Source organism: Crocodylus siamensis, chromosome 14 (genome assembly GCF_052110815.1).
Source record: "Crocodylus siamensis isolate JL-2025a chromosome 14, ASM5211081v1, whole genome shotgun sequence".
Classification (NCBI taxonomy): domain Eukaryota; kingdom Metazoa; phylum Chordata; order Crocodylia; family Crocodylidae; genus Crocodylus; species Crocodylus siamensis.
The window spans coordinates 1,233,582-1,257,183 of NC_143408.1; the positions used below are offsets into that span (position 1 = coordinate 1,233,582).

Sequence of the window (23,602 nt, forward strand, 5' to 3'; positions counted from 1 at the left end):
AGTAGGTAAATAAAGATGCCTAAGGGCTGGCCTTTGCAGCCCGGTAGCCTCCAGCTTGGCTGTCTCCTTGGCTCTGATTACAAGTTTGGCTCAAACAGGGAGTCTCCGAAGGCACTCTTGAGTGGAAATGCAAACAGGAGCTATGACCCTCAGACACAGCGCTCTTATCTTGGGTGCAGGAACCAAGGGAGCCATTACCAGCCTCCTGGCTGAACTCCAGCTCTGTTCTCCCTCTGCAGCTGCAGCATTTCTCCCCCGTGTCCTGAGCTGTTCTACCCCAGAGGTGGCTGCATTGCGGGAGTGGGCTGAAAATGAAAAACAGTCTGGGACCCTTCAGAAAGTCATACAGAAGTGGCAGCAATTCTGCCCTTGCAGCATTGCTTGACAGAAGCACCAAACTCCAGACTGCCCCTAGCAATTTGCTGATTCGGACCTGGCACCTGGTTTTGTCTTTAGCTCCCAGGCCTGGGCTTTGAAAGCGTTTTGCTTTCCCCATGAAGCTGTTTGCTCTCCAGCCCCGCCATTCACCTTTTATTCTTTTCTGGTTGGGAGAATGCAACGAAGCCAAACCTCCTGGCACAGCAGGGAGGCTGGCACATCTGCTGGCTTTGGGATCGTTCATCAAACGTGGGGTGCGTTGCAGTCTGTTGTCAGCAGCTGGCTGCTCCTGGGCCAGCATCACGACACCCTCATGAGAATGGGTCATCGGCACCTTTCCCGGGATACAGAAGTGCTTTTCTGTCCCTGTGAGCCTGTAATGTCCATGAGGGTGGAAGGGACCTCAGGGGCCCCGTCTAGTCCAAGCCCCTGCTCCAAGCAGGACCAGCCCCAGCTACATCATCCCAGTCATGGCTTGGTCGTTAAAAACTCCAGGATGGAGACTCCACCACCTCTCTGGGCAGCTTGTCCCAGTGCTTCACCACCCTCCTCCGGAGAAATTCTTCCTAATATCGAACCTCAACTTCCCTTGCTGCAACGTCTACGACCTTGGTAGGGTCGTCGTCTCTGAAGCGACTCTGGGAGGTTTCTAGACCCCCGACGGGCCGTTGACACACCACGCCAATGTGCCGTTGACACATGACGTCAACGTGCTCATGACATGACACCAACGTGCTGCAGACACACGATGCCAGTGTGCCACGGACACATGTCAACGTGCCCATGACACATGACGTCAACGTGCCCATGACACGACGCCGCGAGTGGGTGCCCGTGAGCGAGGCCGTACCTCAGCGATGCCGGGATGTTGTTGCCTGCGCGACCCGTCCCGTCCGGGCACGGCACTGCGCGGGTGGCGCTCCCCACCGGGCGCTGCTGTCCGGGCTGCGGGCGCCGCCAGCGCCTGAGGGGACCGAGCCGCGCCCCGTGGCCCCGCCCCGCCCCGCGAGGACTGGCCAGTGCCGCCGCCCGTCTCCGCACCGCCGCCACTCAGTGGGCGACCTCCGACCCCGCCCCCCGCCGCGCCGCCGCTGATTGGCCGGCGGGCTTGCAGCCCCGCCCCCATGTACCGTGCGGGGCGGCGGCGGGAGGGGACACGGCGGCGGCGGAGGGTTCCGGCGGCGGTGAGTGAGTGGGGTGGTCACCTTCGCCGCCCGCGTGTCCCGGGGTGTGGGGCCTCGCGGCCTCCCTGCCTCTGCCGGTGGGGGCTGCAAAGCTGGCGTCTCCCCTTGCCCGGGGTGGGAAACTGGGAGGCCTGCTGTCTGGGGGGGGGGGGTTGCAAAGCCGGGGGGCCTGCTGTCCGGGGGACGGGGGGTTTGTAAAGGGGCCTGGTACCCGGGGGGGGTTTGCAGAGGTGGGGGCCCTGGTGTTCAAGGTTGCACCCAGTGCCTGGAGTAGCAGAAGCCGGGGGCCCTGCTGTCCTGGGGTTGCAAAAGGTCTTGGTGTCCGAGGTCACAAAGCTGGGGACCCTGGTGTTGGGGGAGGGGGAGGGTAGCAGAGCTGGGGGCCCCGGAGTCTGAGGCTGCACCCGGTGCCCAGGGTTGCAAAGCTGGGGCCCTCGGTGTCTGAGGCTGCAAAGCTGGGAACCCTGGTGTCCTGGGGAGCTTGCAGAGGTGGGGGCTTTGGTGTCCAAGGTATCACCTGGTGCTTGGGGTTGCAAAGCTGGGGGCCTTGGTGTCCTGGGGGGTGGGGAGCAGCCCCTAGGAGTGATTTTTCTAGCACCGTGTTATCCAGGGCACAGATGAGGTCCGCAGCGGTCCCCCTCGCATGCCCTTGTCCCGCATGCTCAGCCAGCCAGATGCCCTACAGCCATCTCTGGAAGAGGGTCCGTTTCCCAGTGAGTTTCACTTTCCAGGCAAATGAGAAAGCAGGATCTTGGTGTTTTCTGAGTTATACAGTGCTCCGGGCTTCTCTTCCCTCCATTGACTTTGATCAGGGGCTGGCATTCGAGTCCAGCATGGGGTCAAGCCCAGCGTGCCTCCTGCCGACTGGGGGTGTTTTCATTCAGCCGCCCTAAATGTGGGAGGCAGGTAGGGTTTTATGTTGCTGCTTGGGTAACCAGACAGCTAGCAAGTCACTTGTGCTGCTAGCCCGAGGCGAAGGGTACGTGGGGTCCCAAGGGCCCTGGCTCCCTGCGGCAGGAGGCTGGGCTGTCATACGTCCGTCCTCTTATGCAAAATAAAAGTTGGCGCCTATGCTGCTAGCTTCGATTCCAGTCGCTCTTCCCAAGCCTCGTGTAAGCAAAACGTTACTGACCAAAGGCCGCTGGCCTTCACTCGGCCTCTGAATGTGGAAGAGGAGAAACCCAGCTTGAGCTTGTCGTAAAGGTGGGACAACAACAGGAGCTCAAAACGCCTAGAAAATGCTGGAAACGATAACGGAGGGGAAGCCATGCAGCCGGTCTTTCCAAGCTCCACCCGACTATGCTGCCTGCTGTCCCGAAGGCATAGCAGGTCCTGCCCTGATTAAAATGCTAAGCTTCTGCAGAGCAAAGTTGCTCCTGGAGATAGGACCGAAGAGTTAAAAATGTAACTGCACTTTGTTGATGATCATTTTCTGGTTAGCTATTAAGCTCGCTACTAGCTGTGAAGTGTGGGTTTGCTGTCTACCCTTGCTTGGAAGAGACAGTTTCATCCTTATGCTTTGCAACTTCTCTCGAATGAATGAGCCAGGCTTTTGCTGGCGAGGCTGCCCTGGGGAGGTTTGTGTGGCTGGGAGGTTGGAATGTTTTGGAAATATGCTCGTGTGGCTTTTCTGTCTTAAATGGTTCAAGTTGTGAAAGAAACGGGAGGTGTCGGTGGCCTGTGGGTACAGCGGAATAAATGAGGGAAGAGAGCTTTTATTGTGAAGGTTGCTGGAGGGCCGGGGGGGCTGACCAACAGTCGAAAAGTGAATGCACTTAAAATAACCTGAGGTTGGCTGACCCTGGAGTCAGGTCTGTGTTTTCCAAAGCAGCCGCTGGACTCATGTGTTTGGTTTGAACCCGTGGGAGGAGGGGTGTCCTCACGGAGGGGCTGAGCATCCGCGTGTCTCATTGACATCTCGGGGAGCAGCAGATGCACCATTGTTTTTCTGCAAATCAGTCTTGCGCAGCATGCCCCCACCTGAAATTTTGTCTGTGCTGTAGTGCTCCATCTCCACTGGACCTCGCAGTGCTTTCCCCATAACATCAGCACGAGCCGTGCACAGAGTGGCAGCAGAGCTGGTGCACGGGGGAGAAGGAGAGCTGGCTTGATGCAGCATTGCTCGTGTCTGGCCCCAGGCCAGTGATTGTGGCATGGTGTTGTGAAAACCTTTTACACCTCAGCAGCTCTGTGATCGATGTGCTGATTGAGGCCAGTCCACCTGGATGCCTGGGAGGTGACTGTTTCAGATGTACCTGGTATGTTGAGCTGGGCTAAGGGAGGCACCAGAGCTGACTTGAGCGCAGGATTACTTGTTGAAGCAGACTGCTGTGGGCTTGGTACAGGACAAACAAGTTTTAGGCCAGAAAAGGTCCCTTTCCTATAGCAATTCTGCTACAAAACATGCAGGATCCTGTAGGCTGGTTGCTCTGCCACGTTGAACTGGCATGGGTGACCAGACGTCAGCGTTGGAAACACTGTATAAATACTTGTTGTTGCAACTCTCCAGGGAAGGGAGGACACTTATCCCCCTTTCACAGAGAGGGTGAACTGGAGCATAAACAGCTTGTTCCAGGTCATAAGATAAGTCAGCCTGGAGGTTGGGGTTAGAACGCAGGAGTTCGTTGTTCCCAGGTCTTCCACTAATCCCTCCTGTCACACAGGAGGCTAGAAGTTGATGTGCCATCATGTTGAGATTTTGGGTCGAGCCAGCTCTGATTAGTCAGGAGGGATACTTAAGGTCACAGGAAAAGCTTACCCGGTGCCAGATGGGCGATGGAACAAGAAACCAAATGGTGAAATGATTAGATGCTTCAAGTCCTTAAATTCAGAAAAGCCCAGGGAGGCTGCTGGGGGGTATGAGAAAAATAATGTTTTGCAGGGCTGTGTGCGTATGGGCTAGGGTTTAATGAGGAACAACCAAGTTAATGTTTTATCTTTTTAGACTCTGATGCACTTAACAAATGTCAGCTTCAGGACAGACATGGTCATGTTTCCAGGTCTTCTGTTAGAAGAGGTCTGGATGAAGGCAGCCGTGCAAGCCGTTGCCAGTCAGAACAGGGGCGGCCTGTAACGGTATATAACAAGGGCCAGGGGGGAGAGACTTTGGTCGTTCTGTTTCACAGGCCTATCACTGGACCTCCTCTTTGATTTGGACATCTCTCTGGCAAGGTCCCCTCTTCCAGACCCACTCTAAACCTCGCCTGTTCTTTCTGCACCGTGGGCCCAAGGTGCAGCCTTCCTGTCCATCTGTGCTGCTTGAACCCTTGTCATCTTGATTACTGCACCTCGCTTTCCCCGACCATGGCAAAGGTGATCTTATCCTGCTTGTAGGCACTCAGGATGTTGGGCACTTGGATGTAGGTACTTTTGAGCCTGCCCCATCTTTGTGCATGTCTCCCCTGCATCTTCTCTGTGGCGTCAGATGCTGGTCATCCCTAAAACATTTTGTTGCAGACCCCTTTGAATTGTAAGTGTAGGTATTGTATTCACATGCTTTTGTTTGATCACAGTCTTCTTTCCCGGACCCCTTAGACATAGTCTGCGGACTCGCAGAGGTCTGCAAACCATGGGTTGAAGATCAGTGGCCTACAAGAAACGGGATAGTTGTTAGGGTGCTAATGTGTTTCAGTGACCTCCGTGGACTGGGCTGGATAGTGCAGAGGGCTGTCTGCTCTGCTCTCAGTAGCTGCTTGGGCTGTCCTGTTTGGAGCCCCAGTCCATGGATAGTGCAGTAGTCCCACTTGGGAAGACGCACCCCTTTTCTGCAGAGATTTAAATTCAAAACAATACCTCAAATAAGGGATAAACATCCACCTTGTCGGGCAGGCCTGGGGTTGTGAGGCAGGGGAGTTGGGTCATGGACCAGACTGGATTAACATGGCCGTCCGTGGAGGATTCTGGCCTTGCATGTTTCATTAGCCTCCCTCTTTTACACCAGAGCTTCTGCAGAAATGCCTTTTAAGAGATGGGCATCTTGATGAGAAGGAGACTGGCTTCATCTCCTCATCCTGCCATAGCTGTCTGATGAAGGCTGGGTCTGAAAAGAACTAGGTGTGCTCCTCATCAGTTAACTTTCCCTGGGCCCTGTTTGCCAAAGTTACAATCTGTCCTGCTGCTAGGAACTGGCCTTCAGTCTGGTTGTGGAGGAGCTCCCAGCTGCAGTCTCCTTTTAGAAACAAGAGAATCAGCTGTAGTCCCGGCTGCCAAGATTTTCTATTCTGTGGAAAGTGCATTCCAAGCTCTGTTCAAAATGTGGGTCTCCTGGACTGTGCTGAATAACACACTTGGCTTTGCTACCAGGCTTTTTGAAAAGCCATTTTCCAGTGCTCAGTGTCTGGCTCCAATTGAGCATAATTTAGAATCATGCAAGGACTTTGCAGCATTCTTCTCCTAAGTTATTATGCTGCTTGGGAAGGAAGGAGTTGTCTCTGCTTGTTGAGTGGGGGGAGTTGCATTTGCCTTGTACTTTGAAATTAAGAAAACCTGTTGAACTTCAAGGTGCTTCTACTAGTGAAAATGCCTATTACGTGAAACATTGATGCTGTCTTCAGCGTTTGGTTAAAACTGCATGTACAAAAAACAAGCAAACATCTCTACAGATCTCATGAGCATTAAAAATGCCATGGACTCTTTAGGCATAATGCCTTGGGGTTTAAAATCCTGACTGCGATCTCATTGGGGAATTGCTTTGGTTCAAGTGCATGGATTCTTCTTTGCCTGAGGAAGGGTACAGGAGCCCGAAAGCCTGCAAATACAGGATTTTTTTGCACCTATTTGGTTGGTCTAATAAAAGATATTGCCTCTACCAGGAGTTCTGGATTGGTCAAGCCTTTTTGAAAATCTTCCTGGGGAAAGCGATGATGTTTGCCCCAAAAAGTGAACTTCAGCTTCTGGGATTTCAGTTCTCGTCATATCTTTCTCTCCATCAGGTTCAGTTATTACTCGGTTTTCTTCTGGGGGCAAACTGAGATTTCTTAGCTTCAGTTGATTGTTCCCCGTATCTGTGATGTAAGGCAATGTCTGTTAGTGATGTGATGATGAACAAACCAAAAAAACAGAACCAAATGGAACCAACTCGCTATGGAGCCATGTGGGAGGCTGGCTCTTCTTGGTGGAGACACAAGAGTGTTTTTTCTTTCCTGACATCAGACTGTTCTGCCACAGGGGTAATCTGCTTTATCTAATGTTTCCCTAACAAATGTACCTCCAGGCTCTTCTCAGGAATGGAGCTCTGTTTGTACTCCCTGTTTGTACAGTCACAAGGAACTGCTCTTCTCTGCCGGAGCAGCTCCTAGTCTAAGAAACTTCTGATGAGGGATGGGAGAAGAGATATAGCCTGTGCTTGGTTTTCTTGGAGGAGACTCAGGAGAGGTGCTGCTCCCTGGTGGTGGTTCAAACAGATCTCATGGTGTTTGTCCTAGCCAAATTTTAGACAATTATATCCCACCTCCAAAATCCCTCTTCAACTTCAGCTGACTGCAAGGTTGGAGACTTCCTTTGCAGCTCTGAATTGCGCTGTGTTGCTGGTAGCTCTGCTTGCGGGGTAGTTGAAGCCCCCTGTATAAGGATATGGGGAGGGGAGGTGTGTTACGGATGTCAGTTGTTTGAGCAACTCCACTTGACATTGCAGACCTGGCATCGGCTGCCTTCCTGTCTTCACCGTCTATGGGCCTCTGTGCTTCAGTCCCAGAGCAAAGTGCACCCCCCCAGTCCCTAAGTCTCCTTGCCATGTACTGGGTCAGACACTGGGTCCATCTTGCCCAGTCTCGTGTCCAAAAGGGGCAGAGGCTGAAAGGGAAAGTGAACTGGTTCTGACCAGGGTTTTTCCCCTGGTCCTCTCCCACTTGCAGCCTCCACCATTTAAGGTCCAGATAGCTCTGATTCGGAGGCCATGCCCCTCAGTCCCGTGCTTAATAGCTACTGATGCCCCTTTCCTCCAAGAATGTGTCCAATTCTGTTTTTTAATCTGGTTAAACTCTTGACGGCTAGAAAACTGGAACAGCAAACTGGAGATATGGTGCTTGTTTTACTGCCACAAATCAAGCTTGTCCATTAATATATGGAGAGCGGACATGTTCCTTTAGCAGCCAGAGTCATGCGGTCGTGCTGTTGCCTGTCAGATCGTTGTGCCTGGCGTTGCAAAATGCTTTCATCATTGCCACCGGCGTGAAGTGGAAGGTAAATACATGTGAGAAAATTGCTGTGCTTGGCAAGCAGCTCGCTGACACTGCTGGGTATTTGCATTGCAATGGCTTTGCCATTTGCTGTGGAGCAACTGGCAGTCTTTTAGAAACTTTGCTGTCTTGCACAGGTCTAAAGAGACATAAAGAGAATACAGTGTCAGGCAAACATGTTTCAGTCATGACAAGCCACCAGCTAGTATATTGGCTGGATGCCTCCGCCTGCTGTATGTTAACCAAAGTAGTCAGTGTAAGAATGGGAATGGCTAGGTTTGCTCTGTTTTGCACCTTGTTGCTGACTAACGATGAAGAATCCCCTCAAGGGGTTAACTGCATTTCCTCCTTAGCCTAGAATATGAGAAAATGCTCCTTTCTACCCTTTTCAAAGATTGGAGTCACTTTTCTAGGACTTAAACTTGGCAGATATAATGAACGCTTTGTACTTTCCAGCCAGTGGGCTGGAGTCCTGTTACAGAGGCTCAGTGTGTGTTACTGACTAAACTTGTTTAATCTTTGAAGCCCACCATGGCCAAAAGTTTTGCTTTCGCCCTGGTAAGTCTCTTGGGCAGGGAAGTCATCTCACCACCTGTTTATCCAGTGCCTAGCATAATGAACCCCTTGCCCGTGTGTGTGAGCTATGGGGGTGGAGGGTGCAGGAGCAATATGAATGACCTGCGGGCATACAGTAGAAAGTAAAACCCATTTGCGATCCCTGTCCTCTATCCCCCAACTTACCTGGGCCTCGTGTTTAAGCATAGGCAGTTCCCAGGTGCTGAGAGATGAAGGGTCTCTGTAAATATTGGGCTGCTCCCTGCCACATTTCTCCTGATGGCTTGAGGATCAAATCTGATTGATTTACGAATGAACTGAGGTTTGTTTCCTAATTGTCAGGCCCTGCCAGCTCACTCTGGATCCTTAAAGAGAAACTGGGTTCCTTTTGCTAATGCATCATTAGGGCTCTTGTTACAAGTCAGCTGATGCACAAGCCAGAGTAGCATGCAGTTCCCCTGTCGAGAGCCGTGCTGTTCTGGAGAAAGAAAATGTGGAAAGAAACATGGTTCCTGCTCTCTTCCTTAGGCCCTGAACCTGCAGGGACCTCCATGGTGCTGAATGGAGGTATGCATGTAGAGTAGGTGAAGCTCTGGTACTGCTGGTGTGTAAGGGGGAGCTCAGGATACGTCTTTGCAGAATCAGTGCCTTAGCTCCTGAAGTCACATGCATCTCTGACCACATTAACGGAGAAGATCATTGAATAAGCTGATGCCATCCTTAGTGGATGCACTTCTGCTAAAACCCTCCCAGGTTTACTAATTTCCTTTTCTGTACAGAAAAATCTGTCTTAACTTAAAAATAATTTGGACTAGCTCCCTTCAAGTTGCAATCGCTTGCAAACACTGTCACAGGGTGATGCTGTGGACACAAGCACGGATGTCATTGATGCCATTCCTTGCTTGGGGGAAAATGGGGGTTGCTGCTTTGGTCTGCGTTGCTGAGGCAGGGCCTGAGATGGTGAAAGGTGCTACTTTTTGCTTGTGGCTTTCACTTTCACTTAAATGCACTCTTCTCTGATGGAGTCTTTAGGGAAATGGGATGAGGAGGAGACCAGCAGCTGTGACAGGCAGTTGGAAAATCAATAGAGTATTTTACAAAGTGACATTGGTTTAATAACATCATCCCTCGTGAGGTATGCTGTCTTGTTCTCTTAGTCCTGTGATCTTTATGACTCAGAGTTTCCATCTGAAGTGGCCATGCTGTATCCCATGTCTCTCTCTGCAGGCTTTTCGGGGCATACATTGCTATTGTTCATTGGTCAGGTCTGCTTTGGTGTTAAGTCTCTTCTTTCTTTACCATTTGAATTGTTAGCCTCTGGGTGTCCTGCTCTGAACATCTGGGGAGCGGTGAATGTGAGCTCTAGCAAACAAGGGCGGTGTCTGGCATTCAAGATACTGCTGCCCGTTTGCTGTCCTTCAGAGCCAGCACATGGGTCATGCATGGCTCTGGGATCTTCATCACACAGGTCGTGCATGAACGCAGACAGAGAGGATTTGTCTCTTGGATTACATGAATATCAGCCCAATGACGGGGGATCTGGGAAGAGAATACTAGCACTGATTTATGGCAGCAGTATGATAAAATAGGTCAGCAGGAGTGGAAAGCACTGACAACCACATGGTTATCTGGAGAAGTCTTAAATGAGGTACTGGCCTTCCAGAAATGTTCCTAGGTGAGCTGGCTGTTGTGCCTCAGTTTCCCCACCTGTGGAGTAAGGACTGACATGAGGAATTTGCTTGAGAATGGGACTGAGGAAAGCAAGCTCCCAGTTCCTCACTGGTCCTTATTCCCCCCCCTTCCCCTCCCCTTTTCCCAAAATATGGGGTGTTTTCAGGTCCCAAGATCTCGTGTTGTTCTAGCATCTGGCATTTGAGCCGTAACACCGAGGGGAAACTCTGACCTCGGCAGCTGTTTTATTCTCAAATGGTCTGATGTAATCTGCCGCTTGGGGAAAAGCTCCTGAGTCTCTCACAACTTTTACCTAAATATTTTGAAAGGAACTTATTTTCTCTGTCATGGGAGGGATCAGAAATAGACAAACCTGAGGAGCTAAACGGATGGTGGCAGGATAGGGGCTGCAGCTGCCACTCGTTGCATTTGAAGTCCTTTTCCCCTGTGACTGTAACACGGTAGTGAAGAGTGGGGTGACCCTTTCCAGAGACTGCTGAGAGCATGTGTCCCAGTGAGAAACTTCCAGACACCCACTGCCAGCAGCAGCTCAGCCGTGCTTGAAACTGGTATGGCTAAAAGGAACCTGACGTGACTTACCGTGCTGTGCTGTCACATCACTGGCATCATCAAAATAGTCTGTGTGGCAGAGATGAGGCATTGGCTGTTTATTTTAGGAAGCTGATGGATCCGGTTGCTCATGCCACCCTCCTTGAAGGGATTGCTGGGACTAGTTTTTACTCTTTCCCTACCCAGCGGTACAAGCCCTGTGTGCCTTGTCCTGGGGCAACTGGAGGTTGAACAAGCAGAGAGAGAGGCAGCCGGGACCCTTCCCCACAAGCACTGGGGAGGGCAGAGCAGCATTTAATTCTTAGCTCCTGAAAATTATGTGCATTTTAATCTTGCCCTGAAGAGCTGGGGTGTTAGAAAACCATAGTCACAGCAAAGAAATGTGCCAGGAGGGAAGCAATCGACTATTTTTAAGCCTCCCTGCCAGGGGTGATATAATTTGCTGCTAAAATCCCTGTGGGCAGAAATGGAATGGAAACAGATTGAGGATGGTCCTAAATAGTACCAATTTCAGATTGCAAGGGAGGGAGCAGGATGGGAGGAGGGAGCAGATTTAGATACCCCCGTTTTGAAGTCTGGCGGGACCCCTTTCAGGGCCTCAGACTGGTTGAGATCCCACTGTGTCTGTCTGAGAGCCTGTCCTTGGGGCCAGCGGCATTAGTGGCAATCTTAATTGCAAAACAACTCAGTACGTGACTTTAGGAAGCTTCCTTGCTGATGCTGCTTTTTTTCCTATTTAAACTATGAAGCTGGGAACATTGAGTTTTTGCTGCATAAGATCCAGGATCTCTGCAGCATCCTGGACCCGAGATCTCTCCCAGGTCCAAAGCATACCCATGAAGGCACAGGAAAGGGTAAAACCACTTCCAGGAGTAGTAAGCCATGTGTTTTCACTAGCAGAGAACTGCCCCATAGATGGTGCCTCTGCAGTTGGTTGCCATGAGGGAGAGCTGCTGTGCTGGAGGCCTTGGCACACACTGCCTCAAAGCAGGTCTGCCTGTGAGAAGGGGCCTGCAGTGCAGGTTATGCTGTGCTCCAGGGCAAGCACGAGTACCTGAAGGTTTGCTCCTGGCTCTTGCTTAACTGCTGCTTTGTTTTGTGTTCAATTTAGGAGCTATAACTCTTCTGCCTAGCAAGCACGCCTGGTATGGGTAATGGTGTGAAGGAAGGGCGAGTGGGTCTCAAACAGAACAATGTGGAGCCGATTGTGGCCGCCCGTCTCCTACCTGAGGTAAGAGTGGAGGGGCAGGTGGGGGGGGTTGTAGTGGATTTGTGGGCAGCTAGCTTCTCTGCAAAAGAGAACTGAGTGTCAGCAGACCTGGGCATCCAGCAGGAGCTGCAGCAAACGTGCTATTATTGCACCCTTCCAGTATGAGCACTTGTGAAGCTGCTGTTAGCAAAAAGGTTGAAGACACTCTAGGCGTGAAGGTGGGGGCAGCTGGTGGGATTCTAATGACAAACATAATGTGCAAGCCTGAGTCACCTCCTGACTGGTGTCAGGAGAAGGGGGAGAAGGGATCGTCTCTGGCAGATTATCTGAATAAATGCAGTTGTCACAATGAGCTGGCAGAAGAGGCACAAGTGTGGAGTGGGAGTTTGCAAATGACAAATGCACCATCTGTGTGAAGCTAGTCTGGGGGACTTGTCTGTCCCTTCCTGATCCTGGGCTAACTTACCTCACTAAGGGACATGAGTGTCCACCTCACTGTGCCTGTAGGATAAGCCAAGCTGGAGGACAGTGGTCTGGACAGTAACGGAGACAAGCTGGGGATCCAGTGTTTGGCACTTGTGATGCTACAGCCTTGCCAACAGCTCAGTCCGGTTGTCTCAAAGAGCTGTCCTCTGCGAATGGCTGCATACAGCAGAGCCAAGGCAACTGGAACCTGTTCTTCTCCTGACTTGTGCCTTATGTCTGCCCTTGGTTGCCTGACCCTGTCTGGCCAAAATGCTTCCTGCAGTTCAGGCAGGGCTTGCAGAAGCTTGGAGTTGCCTTTTGCCTCCCTTTAGCTGAGAAGAGGGGGAGAGCCCAAGCTGATGGACCCTGAGAGTGACTCCTGCCTGCCTGCCTGCATTGCAGTTATTCTCACTAATGAGATGTGCTTGGCCCACTCTGCCATGACCTAACCAGCCAAGTAAGCAGCAGTCTGTTCCCTGCTTCATGCAAGTCTGAACTGTGCCACTAGAAGCTAAGGTGGCCAGGACACACCTGGACTTTGCTGACAGCACAGCTCACTGCCTTCTTAGTGTCAGGTGTCCCAAGCTTTCCCTGGCTCTGCCTGCGTGTTCTGAAGAAAGCTGCCCTGGAACATGTGACAGGAGTACAAATGCTGATAACCCTTCTACCCGTCACCCTCGTGGAACCTCGACACCTTGCCCTGAGGACCCTGAGACCAGTTAATGTGGCTGGGGCATCAGTGGAAGTGCATGTTTAAAAGAACTAAGTGCCAGGCTGGGAGTCCGTGGCTCCAGCCTGGTGAGTGCAGCACCCAGCTCATCCTGCAAGCATGGAAGGGACAGACCCCACCAGTGTGAAAGGTGCCCGACTTTGTACCCTGCCAGACTCATTTAGTCTTTGCCCTTGGGCTCCAACCTGGAGCTATGTTTCTGCTTGGGAGTCTCTGACATTTGGGAAGTGGGATTCCATTTTGTGGGGCCTTGGCCTCAGTTTCTGATCTTCCTAAATCCCTTTTGATCAGGGGATTTAATCCAGGGAATTCTAGGCAGCAAAGACCTGCCAGTTGTCCTTACCCCAGGAAGGGAGAATATTCCAGTAGGGCCCCAGAGATGGCTTTTTGCCTCCCTGATCTCAGCTAGAAAAGACCCTGGGCATGGCTCTGCTGCAGAGATTGCTGGGATTCCCACCCAGGCTAGCCCCCCCAGGTAGGTTAGTGTCTGTGTAGATTAGATCATGCCAGTTCTGTAGCTTCCTTCTCATGGTGGCAAGCTGCAGTGGAAAAGCCCCTCGCTCCTGTCTGTCTCTAGTTTCAGAAATGGGTGTTCCATCAATGCCAACAGCTGGATGAGGTTGCATATGCATGCTGGCCTTGTGCCTTGGCAGCAGCCAAAACACAGGCTGCCAGCGGAAGTGATGTGCACAGAACCCACAGTGCTTCGATTAATTGAGTTGGCAGGTTGGGAGCATAGGGTTCAGGAGACCCAGACACATTCTTCCATTGTGCATTGCAAAGCAATTCACAGGCCAAGGCAGGAAATGTAGAGCGCACCTCCACAAAGTGTAGCACTAACCCTGGTTACTGTAGCCCCAGGACTGGGATGGGGAGTGGTCTCACAAGGGTGATTGAGTCTGGCTTGACCACATGGGAGCTCAGAACGTGGGTAAAGCTGGCCTGTGTCTGTGCAGCAAAGTTGTGCCCTTTGCAGACATGCATAGTGGTTGCCTGACCTTGCTGAATGCTGAGACGTGCTTTGTTGTTCCAGGGGGGTCCAGAGAAGAAGAACGTGCTCAATTCCCTGATGTCCGGCGCCTTGGCTGGCGCTGTGGCCAAAACGGCTGTTGCCCCACTGGACAGGACAAAAATCATGTTTCAAGGTGAGTGCTGCTGCACCCAGGACAGAGCAGAGCCCCCATCTTCTGTTCTGCAGAGCCCTGGCTGGCTTTGGCAGTGGTGGGGCCACAGGGATCAGTGCAAGGCCAGAACCTGCATGAAGCAGAGCAGACTTGGTCTTTTCTTCCTGTTTGGGATCATAGTGCCCGATCCTGAGGCCAGGAAGGGTCAGGTTTAGCAGCTTGGATCCTGCTCCCATTTGACCTCCAGTAGAAGAGGGGACCCTTTGGGTCCCAGGGGACAATGAAGGCAGCAGGGGCACATAGGCATTGTATGCTCTTCCTGTCTGTCTTTGGGGGAAGGTTCATAGACATTAGGGCTGGAAGGGACCTTGAAAGATCATCAAGTCCAGCCCCCATCCAGGGGGCAAGAAGTCAGGTGGATCCCAGCAAGATAAGCATCCAATTTGCCCTTGAAGGTGTTCAGTGTAGGTGCTTGAACCACCTCCAATGGCAGGCTGTTCCAGACCTTAGGGGCTCGGACAGTAAAGAAATTCTTCCTTATGTCCAGCCTGAAACGGTCTTGCAGGAGTTTGTGACCGTTCGACCTCGTCATCCCTTGGGGCGCTCTGGTGAACAAACATTCCCCCAGATCCTGGTGGTCACCCTTGATAAACTTATAGGTGGCCATCAGGTCACCCCTGAGCCTGTGCTTTTCCAAGCTAAAGAGCCCCGTGGCTCTCAGCCTGTCGTCATAAGGTCTGTTTTCCTGACCTCTGATCATGTGCGTGGCTCTCCTCTGGACTCTCTCAAGCTTCTCCACATCCTTTTTGAATTGCAGGGCCCAAAACTGGACACAGTACTCCAGCTGCGGCCTCACCAAGGCCGAGTACAACGGAAGAATGACATTCTGGGATTTACTTGAGAAGCATCTGTGGATGCAAGCCGGTGTTTTAGTCGCCTTACTAGCTGCAGCATCGCATTGCAGGCTCATGTTCATCTTGTGGTCAGTGGTGACCCCCAAGTCTCTTTCTTCCGTAGTGCTAGCCAGAGCTGCCGAGCCTATAAGGATGCTCCAAGTTTTTCTTCCCAAGGTGGAGAACCTTGCATTTTTTGGTGTTAAACACCACCAGGTTCTCGTCCAACCATTTGCTGAGCCTGTCCAGGGCAGCCTGGATCACCTGCCTGTCTTCTGGTGTGGATGATTTGCCCCAAAGTTTGGTGTCATCAGCGAACTTGGCCAGTCTGCTTCTGACTCCAATGTCCACACCGTCTGTCTTTGGGGGAAGGTTTTTAAAGTATGTAGCAACTGTGCTAGAGACTGTTGCAAGGCAAACCAAAGGGGTGCATGATGCCATATGGACTGCTTGCATTTCTGTGCCCTGAGAAATGCCCCAAAATGTCTGCGAGGAAGTAGGAACAGGGGACACTGGGAAAATCAACTTCTGAGCTGTCCTGCTGCAGAATGGGTGGCAGGGTTGTACATCTTGCTGTACATCATTCTGTCTTGTTACAGATTAGTAACATCTAGGTTGAGCCAGCTCTGTTTGCTGTTTAAATTGGTCACACTGAGTGCTTCCAGAGGCAATGGAGCAGGGGGAAAAATGTCTGGCTTCGCTTGGCATGGTCCTTTTGGACCCTGTACTCTAAAAGTGACCACCTGACAACACCATCAGCTGTTTTGAATAGCAAATTCTCCTGCCCTCAGTGGGAATTAGGACTTGGTCCAGGGCTCATCATCTGCCAGATTGTGGGTATAATCCAATAAATCCCTATGCAACAGCAGGAACCACTAGGAAGTACTGTACCCTGCAAGAGGGGGTGGGTGTGACAGACTAATGCCTTTGACTTCTACGGAAGCAGCAGATTTAAGCTGACCTGGCACTGTGGATGAAGTGAGCTTGAATCAAGTCTGATCCTTGGCAGCAATCCTGTTCGAGGTGATTGGGCTCAATCATTCTCTGCTTAGCGGAGGCCCACATCTGGTGCAGCAGGGGACAGTGGTGCAGGCTGGAGCTGGGGGAGGGGGAGCTAAGAGCTAGCACAGTTGCAGGGAGCTGAGGTCAGGGCTGAGATGCATCTGCAGAGCTGTGCATGGTATTGCACCTGCTCATGTTAAGCGTTGCAGCTCATGGAAGATGTTGAGCCGCAGCCGAGGGCACATGGGTTGTAATGGATCCTGGTAGCAGAGGAAGGCAGCAGCAGTCTGCGCATCGCTGCAGAAGTGCCCTGAGCCACGTCTGGTAGACAGATGGGGTACACGGCCAGCTTGTTTGACCTGCTGAACTGACCCGGGAGGTCACTTGTCTGATTACAAGCAGCCACTTCTAATTTCAATATTCCAGGGAGTTCCCTGTCTCTCACTGCTGGGAAGGTTTTGTCCTGGGAGTGGCTTGCTCTCAAGGAAGGGGAAGTGACTGTGGGCTATGTGGCCTATAAAAGTTATCTCAGAGTGAGTAGCTGGGTGGGCCTCAGTGGGCAGGGCAGCAGCATGTTGAACGCAGCTCCCAACTGCCGGAGGGGCTTGAGGGAGCAGCAGAAAAAATAGGATTGCACAGTACTGTTGTGTAGACAAGAGAGTTACAAACCACAAGGAATTTGAAAGCAGCTGAAGAGGAGGCTGGGTCAAAACCATGCGTCATTAGCAGGGGTGTTCTGCTGGGGGAATTAAATACCAGAGAAATCTCCCTTCCGCTTGCTGTGCATGTCCTGTAGCCAGAGGGGAGCTGTCCAAGCTTTGAAAGGACACTGGAAAACCAGTGCCCTGATCTGGGTAGTGAGCTGTGTGTGGGGAAAGCCTCCCTGTCGTGGGGAGTCCAAGGGAGCCTTCACCCTTTACAAAATGTGAGCTTAACTCTGTAACTTGTGTGCAGGTGTCTGTTAAATATGCATCACTCTTAACACGCAGAACTGGCTTATGCACCCCAGGTCTATTCACCTCCCCAAAGTAACCTGCCAGTGCTGGCAGAGGACGGACCTCTGCCTGCTGGGAGATGGCCTGGAGACTTGGAACTGGGGGAAAGGCCCATAGAAACAATCTCAGTTGCTGGTGGGGCTGTTTTTTTCTGTTTGCTGAGCAGAATGCTTATCTGATCTTTGCCACTGCTGTGTGCAGCAAGTCCCAGCCCTCACCACTACCTTCTTTTTTTTTTTTTCCTAGTGTCTTCAAAAAGATTTTCTGCCAAGGTGAGGCTCTGTGTGCGTCTCCTGGTGACCGGAAATGTTTGATTAACGGCAGCAATAGTAATAAAAGGGCTCTCTGTTGTATTTAACTGTCCTGCCTGAGTTTTATTAGCAGTGTTTAAAGGGAAAGAGCACTGAGGAAAAGCCTTGTAAAGATATTATGAAGGTTATTTATAATACTCCTTAGGACAGAAGCTATCTGGGCATGCCTGTGCCCATCTCACTGTTCATAGGGGTCCCAGTCCTCAACTCATGCCTCTGTCTTGCAGAGGCACCTAAATAACATGGTGGGAGTTCCTTGGGCTCTGTCGGGTAGGCCCAGTCCCCGATGCCTGTCCTTCCTCCCCCAGCTGACTGGGATTGGTTCAGAGACTGCAAGTGTGACTTTGGGCAGGTGCTTTCCAACAGGCTTGCAAAGTGCTGTGTGTGCCCAGTGCAGCTTGCTAATGTCCATCAACCAAAGTTTGCTTTTTGACCCCAGTTTGCCCCAAGAATATTGACTGAGGGCTGTGAGCTGCACAGATCTCAGGGCAGCCTTGTCTTGAGGGGCTGAGTCAAAAGACCTGCCATCTCCAGCTTTTCTTTTCCTTTTCAGCATGTATTGTAGGAAAAGTGCAGCTGGCTTTTGTGTCCTAAACTGATGCTGTCATGTGACTCTGAGCACAACTGGGGGAGCAAGGGGAAATGGCTAACATCTTCCCACATCGCTCTGGGGTTGGGCCTAGGGGCATTGTTTTGCTGGGACTTGCTATTCCCTGTAGAAGATGCTCTAGCTCCTTCCCAGGTGAAATGTTATGGTCATGCAAACCCCTCTCACTTTCCATTGTGTGCAGGAAGCCTACAGGTTCATCTACCGCAGCTACCTCCATGAAGGCATCTGGAGCCTGTGGCGCGGGAACTCAGCCACTATGGTCCGGGTCATCCCATACGCTGCCATCCAGTTCTGTGCACACGAAGAGTACAAGCATCTCCTGGGCAGCTACTATGGTTTCCATGGAAAGTAAGGCCCTGTAGGGCTGATCCTGGCACAGCAGTGCCAGAGGACTGGGTTTGGCAGTGCCAGGTGGGGAGAGCTTGAGGCCTGGGGGAGTGAGGATGCCCCACATGGCTCAGCAGAGAGCACTGCTGCCAGGAGAGCCCAGTAACACACTGAGACGGAGGGCAGGGCTGCGCAGAGCACAAAGGCGTGTCCCTGCTGCCCCCATCCTGGCTTTAGGGCCCTGGATAGACTCCCCCTGGCTGGCTGTTTCCAGAGGGTGAGTGTGAGGCCTGTGGGGCTAGGAGGTTCCTGGGTGCCAGAAGGATGTGGGGCAAAACCAAGCATCATTCTGCTGCGAGAGAAGCAACAGGCTGGGGTGCCTGAAGAGCTGCCACCCAGCCCCTGTGCCCCAGCCCAGGTCCTGGCCTCTCACTTGCCTCTGCCTGCATGGGCAGGTGGCATCTGTCCCTAATGCAGGGTTCCCTGTGCCTCTGACCCTGCCATTGCAGCAGCCTGCAGACTGTCCCTAGTACCAGCTCCAGGAGGATTTGGTGTCGCAGTGGAGGGAGCCTAAATTAAAAGCAGGTGTGACTATGCACACATGAACTGTTCATTCTCCTCTCCCCTCATTGCAGAGCACTACCTCCCTTCCCGAGATTCATCGCCGGATCACTGGCAGGCATGACAGCAACCATGCTGACTTACCCTCTGGACATGGTCCGGGCACGGATGGCAGTCACACCAAAGGAGATGTAAGTGCCTCACAAGGATATGTGGCTCGCCTGTGAGAGCTGGTGAGGTCTGAGTATCATCTGATGGAGCTGGTGCAGAGTCACCCCGGGGCTTTGTGCAGACGCTAACCCTCTGCTTCTGTCTTGGGGCAGGTACAGCAACATCATTCACGTCTTCATCCGCATCTCTCAGGAGGAAGGGTTGAAGACCTTGTACAGGGGTTTCACACCCACCATCATTGGTGTGATCCCATATGCTGGCCTCAGCTTCTTCACCTATGAGTCACTGAAGAAACTTCATGCAGGTAAAGGCTGCAGCAGTGCCCTTTGCATTGGCACAACTGTCTCCTATCCTTGCAGTGGCAGGATGCTGGCAGTGCCTCATACCCCTGCTTTCCCTGAGGCAGACTAAAGAGTGTGTTTGCGGCCTCAGGCATTGTGCCTGGATTTTTAATGGAGGTTTTAAGAGCAGGGGAGACAAACATCTGTTCAGGGGTGCTTCAGACAAGGATGATCCTGCCTGGGACAGGGGGCTGAACTAGATGTGATCCCCTGAGGGCCCTGCCAGCCCTATATTCTGTAAGCCAGAGGTTTGGAATTGGGTCACAGAGTCCTGGCTGGGCTTACAGCTGCTTACACCCTCTGCCTCTCCCCTCCATTCTCAGATCACAGCGGGCGCTTGCAGCCATACCCCGTGGAGCGGCTCCTGTTTGGGGCCTGTGCGGGCCTGATTGGCCAGTCAGCCTCCTACCCCCTGGACGTGGTGCGTCGGCGCATGCAGACAGCCGGGGTCACAGGGCACACGTACAGCTCCATCCTCCTCACCATGCAGGAGATCATCCGTGAGGAGGGACTGGTCCGAGGCCTGTACAAAGGGTTGAGCATGAACTGGGTCAAAGGTCCCATCGCCGTGGGAATCAGTTTCATGACCTTTGACCTGACACAGATCCTACTCCGGAAGCTGCAGCACCGCATGGACGTCCAGAGGTAGTTTCTGTCCCGAGCATTGGGAGAGGGGGGCTGCAGTGCCTGTGGAGAGGCAGGAAACACCATCATGTCCCGCCACTGCTGAGGTTTGACATGGTGATTTTCTTGTTGTAATGAGCCTCTGAGTTATCTGGAATTAACCCTTCCCCAGGTGAACACCCCTGCCCCTCCTGGTTTGGGTAGGCTGCCACCTCCTTGTGTTTAACATTTCGATGCCAGGAGCAGAGCCCATCACACACAGCAAGCTGAAGGTGGGCTCCTGGCTTGTAGAAGAGGAGGTGCCCCTCCCTGGATCCTGCCAGCAATCTCTGCCTGGCAGGCAGGCCTTGGCCGCGCCATGCTGTGGGTCTGAGGTGAGTGCCTGGCCGGGTTGACTGGAGCAGTTGGATCTCCTCTGAAACAGATGGGGCTGTGCTGAATGCCTCCTGCACCAAAAGGCCCTGTGTACACCCACCACCCCTATTCCTTTCCATTTCTGTTGTGGTCTCATTGTTGCCTGTCTAACACCCCACATCTGAGCCCGTCTAGAGCCAGCAGAGGCTGCGGCTGGCATGGAAAGAGCTAAGAACACCAACTTGGAGCTCCTGTGCCTGTCCTCAGCTGAGGCTGGGATCAAATCAGAATGTGAACTGGGGGCAAAAGCAGGCCATCTCTATAAGCCTTCTCCTTTGTCCCTAAAGGCAGCGTTTCCCAAGGGTTTGAGCAGATCCCAATATTAGGACTTGAGAGAGGTAAGAGGGGGTGCTGCCTGCTCAAAGCACCCCCTGCTGCCCCCACACACAGTATTATCAGGCCTGCTTTATCAGCACTGCAAGAACAAACATCTTGTAGGGGTGTGCATGCACATGCATGGTGCAGACCTGTCGCTGTCCTCTGTGGTGGCTGCGTGAATGGGATTGACCTAACATTTACCTCCTGCTGCAGAGCCGCCCTGCTGTGTGGCTGGGCACTGCCTGAGCTTGGGCAGCCCAGCGGGTTCACTTGGGCTCTGGCAGTTTTCCCCTGGAGTTCTGTGTGGCCAGCTCGGCCCTGGGAAGTCCTGCGCGGGCTGCTGTGGCCCTGTGCTGGGCTGAGCTGGGAGTGTGAAATGGATCCCAAATCATGTCTGAATGTGACTGGGAGGAGGGCTCTGTGAAGTGGTGCTTTGAGGGGCTGCTGCACACTCTTATACCCACCTCTGTCCTCCAGGCAGCTGAGGCCCAGGGGGAGGTCTCTCAGTCTGGCAAGGGTGCTGCTTGTGGGGGGGGAAGGTGGAGGGGATGAAGCTGGAGGCAGGCAGACTCCAGCAGGATCCCTGCCGCCCCCAGGCATGATATTCTGTTGTCCTTGCGTTGCTCTGGCTGGCTTAGGTCTCTGTGCTTGCTCCTGGAGCAGGCTCTACTTCCAGTGCCAAATGTTTTCCAGCATGAGTACATGCGACAGGTGCCTGCTTGATCCCCTGTGGTGCGGTAGGCCAAGTTGCTAACTTGCCTGTTGCCCTCAGTGTTACCTCCACAGCAGCGCACAGGTGAGGTGAGGCCTCAGTGGGGTCTGCCTGTGAGCGTCAGCCAGGGTGATCCCTGTCCCACTCACTGCCTTGTCTTAGAAGTAAATTGCTGTCACCAGGCATTTGTGCTGTCATGTGGCTGCACAGGCCACAGGTCTGTGGCAGGAGACAGAGGCCAGGCTTTTGCTGATGCCTCCATGCAGGCGAAGCTCCACTTGTCCCTCTGCAGGGACTTGAGCCATTCCCTGTTCCTGCAGAGACACTGCTCTTGTTCCTAGTCAATTGGGACCCTCAGGGGCAGCACTGTACGGTGACAAGAGATGCAGAGGAGCAGCTGGGGCTCTGCAGAGCTGTCTTGGCATGGCTAGGCAGCTGTCAAGTTCATCCAATCCCTCTGGGCTCCTCTTGGGGCCTGCTGTGCTATAGCCGCTGCTCCTGGGAGCGAAGCAGCACCGAGTGGGCGCAGGAGGTGGCTGTGTGGTTGCCCCTCCACCCCAGGTAGTGCCATTCTGAAAGGGCCCTGGAGCAGAGGAGCCTGGTGGGACATGGCCTTTGGCTGGGGAACCTGGGGATGTGTGGGGCAACTGAGACCTCCACACCAAACCTCCGTGCCCCAGGGTGAGCCTGAAGGTGAGTCCAGGTCTGTTGGTGCCTGGCCCCAGGGAGCCTCCTTCCCAGCTGCAGCTGATTCTATCTTAAACTCTAGTTTCAGCCTAATATTTTCCCTGACTTTCAGGCCCGTGTTAGCTGAGAAACAGGCCGTTTCCTGTCAGTCATGGCAACGTCGGTGTTCTTCCATTGCTTACATAAGTGTTCTTGGAGAGACCGTGCGTGTGTGTGTGTGTGTGTACGCGTGTGTGTAAAGGTGTGTGTGCGCGTGTGTGTAAAGGAATGGACATGGTGGGGGGGGGGGGCGTGTACTGAAACATCCTTGAACTTTTTATCAAGTGCCATTCGCTCACTTTCTCCCCTAAATGCCTGCATCCTTTCCTGTCAGAGCCTTGCACGCAACACCCCTCGGCTCTGTGCAGCTATCCCCTCCCTGGCTGGTGAAGGTGCGTGATCTTCCAGGAGTTTGGAGGGTCGAATGAAAGAGACCCAGGCAGGAAATACAGGGAGGGGCTGATCCATTGGAGGCAAGCCCCTGGCTCTTGCATATGCCCCAGAGGCCTCTCCATGGGCTCTCTGGGAGCACAGGGCTTGGGTGAGGCAGCTGGCCACAGGGTAGGGTGGTCAGGCCTGCAGCAATGGCAAGGTGGGCAGCAGGTCTGGGTGCATGGAGAGCTTACTGGAAGGCAGGGGGCCCTGTAGCAGCTGGGAGCAAGGGGTGGAAGCGCGGCGAGGCGTGCAGCGAAGGCATGTTTGCTGGTGCCGTGGCAGTCGTTCTTACAAGCGCAGTTGGGCTGCGTGGCTGTGCAGAGTGGTATAGGCCTGTCATTTAACTCGGGCAGCTCTCGTCTCGGCCAGGCTGGCACCAGACAGGTGCAGCATCTCCCTGGGAGCAGCGGTTTGAGTGAATTCTGGCACTGGGGAGCAGAGCTGGCAAAGGCAGGGAAGCAACATTGCACTGGCAGAGGGAACTGCCTGGTGCGGTTCCTTCCATCCCGCTCGGGGCCAAGACGGCACGTTATGGCCTGGCCCGGCTGGGACCAGGGAAGGGAAGTTGTGAATAAAATCAGTCCCGTCTTCGCAGCATCCCGTTCTCCCTTCCTCCTCCCTGCACCCTGCCTGTGTGGTCTATGCATCGAGCACAAACCCTATCCAATGCCTTTGGTTCAGATGTGTCCCTGCCACGCGTAGGTGCCTGTGTGTGCAGGCAGACGGACGGCCTTCCTGGGAGCCAGAGCTCTATTTTGATGCCGTGAAGACACTTTGTTACAGAATGTTTATATCTATTTTATGATTTGTGCCAAGAGAGGATGTATATTTAATAAAAAACAAAACCCGCCTCACTTGCTCTGTGCTCCTCTGCTGGCCTGGCCTGATGCAGGGAGATCGGGCCCTGCTCTTATGGTACCAGGGGCGAGAGGCCTCTTCCCAGGGCTGTGGGCTTCCCCTGGGCCAGGGATGAATGCAGGGAGCTGAGCGCTGCTGGCTGCTCTTGTGAAGGGAGGGTTTCACTCAGCCTCGTCCTCTTGTAACCCAGTGGGAAACGCTGCCCTGCAGCTGCTTCTGCCAGTAGCAAGCACCCTGGAAG

The 23,602-nt window shown here is 53.1% G+C and overlaps 1 protein-coding gene across 4 annotated transcripts; it reads left to right on the forward strand.

Moving 5' to 3' along the window:
* The first annotated feature begins 1,501 nt into the window (after positions 1-1,501).
* SLC25A42 (solute carrier family 25 member 42) lies at positions 1,502-23,352 on the forward strand. Of its 4 annotated transcripts, none has more exons than XM_090027634.1 (8): positions 1,502-1,562; positions 11,646-11,765; positions 13,973-14,084; positions 17,200-17,225; positions 18,056-18,222; positions 18,837-18,953; positions 19,086-19,237; positions 19,598-23,352. In XM_090027634.1, exons 2-8 carry the CDS (start codon positions 11,682-11,684, stop codon positions 19,921-19,923), a joined length of 984 nt encoding a protein of 327 aa, XP_089883760.1. In that variant the 5' UTR covers positions 1,502-1,562; positions 11,646-11,681; the 3' UTR covers positions 19,924-23,352. The 4 variants fall into 4 exon arrangements, with proteins under 4 accessions (XP_089883760.1, XP_089883761.1, XP_089883762.1 ...); XM_090027635.1 differs by lacking the exon at positions 1,502-1,562 and adding an exon at positions 1,563-1,639; XM_090027636.1 differs by lacking the exon at positions 1,502-1,562 and adding an exon at positions 2,256-2,275.
* The last annotated feature ends 250 nt before the right edge of the window (positions 23,353-23,602 follow it).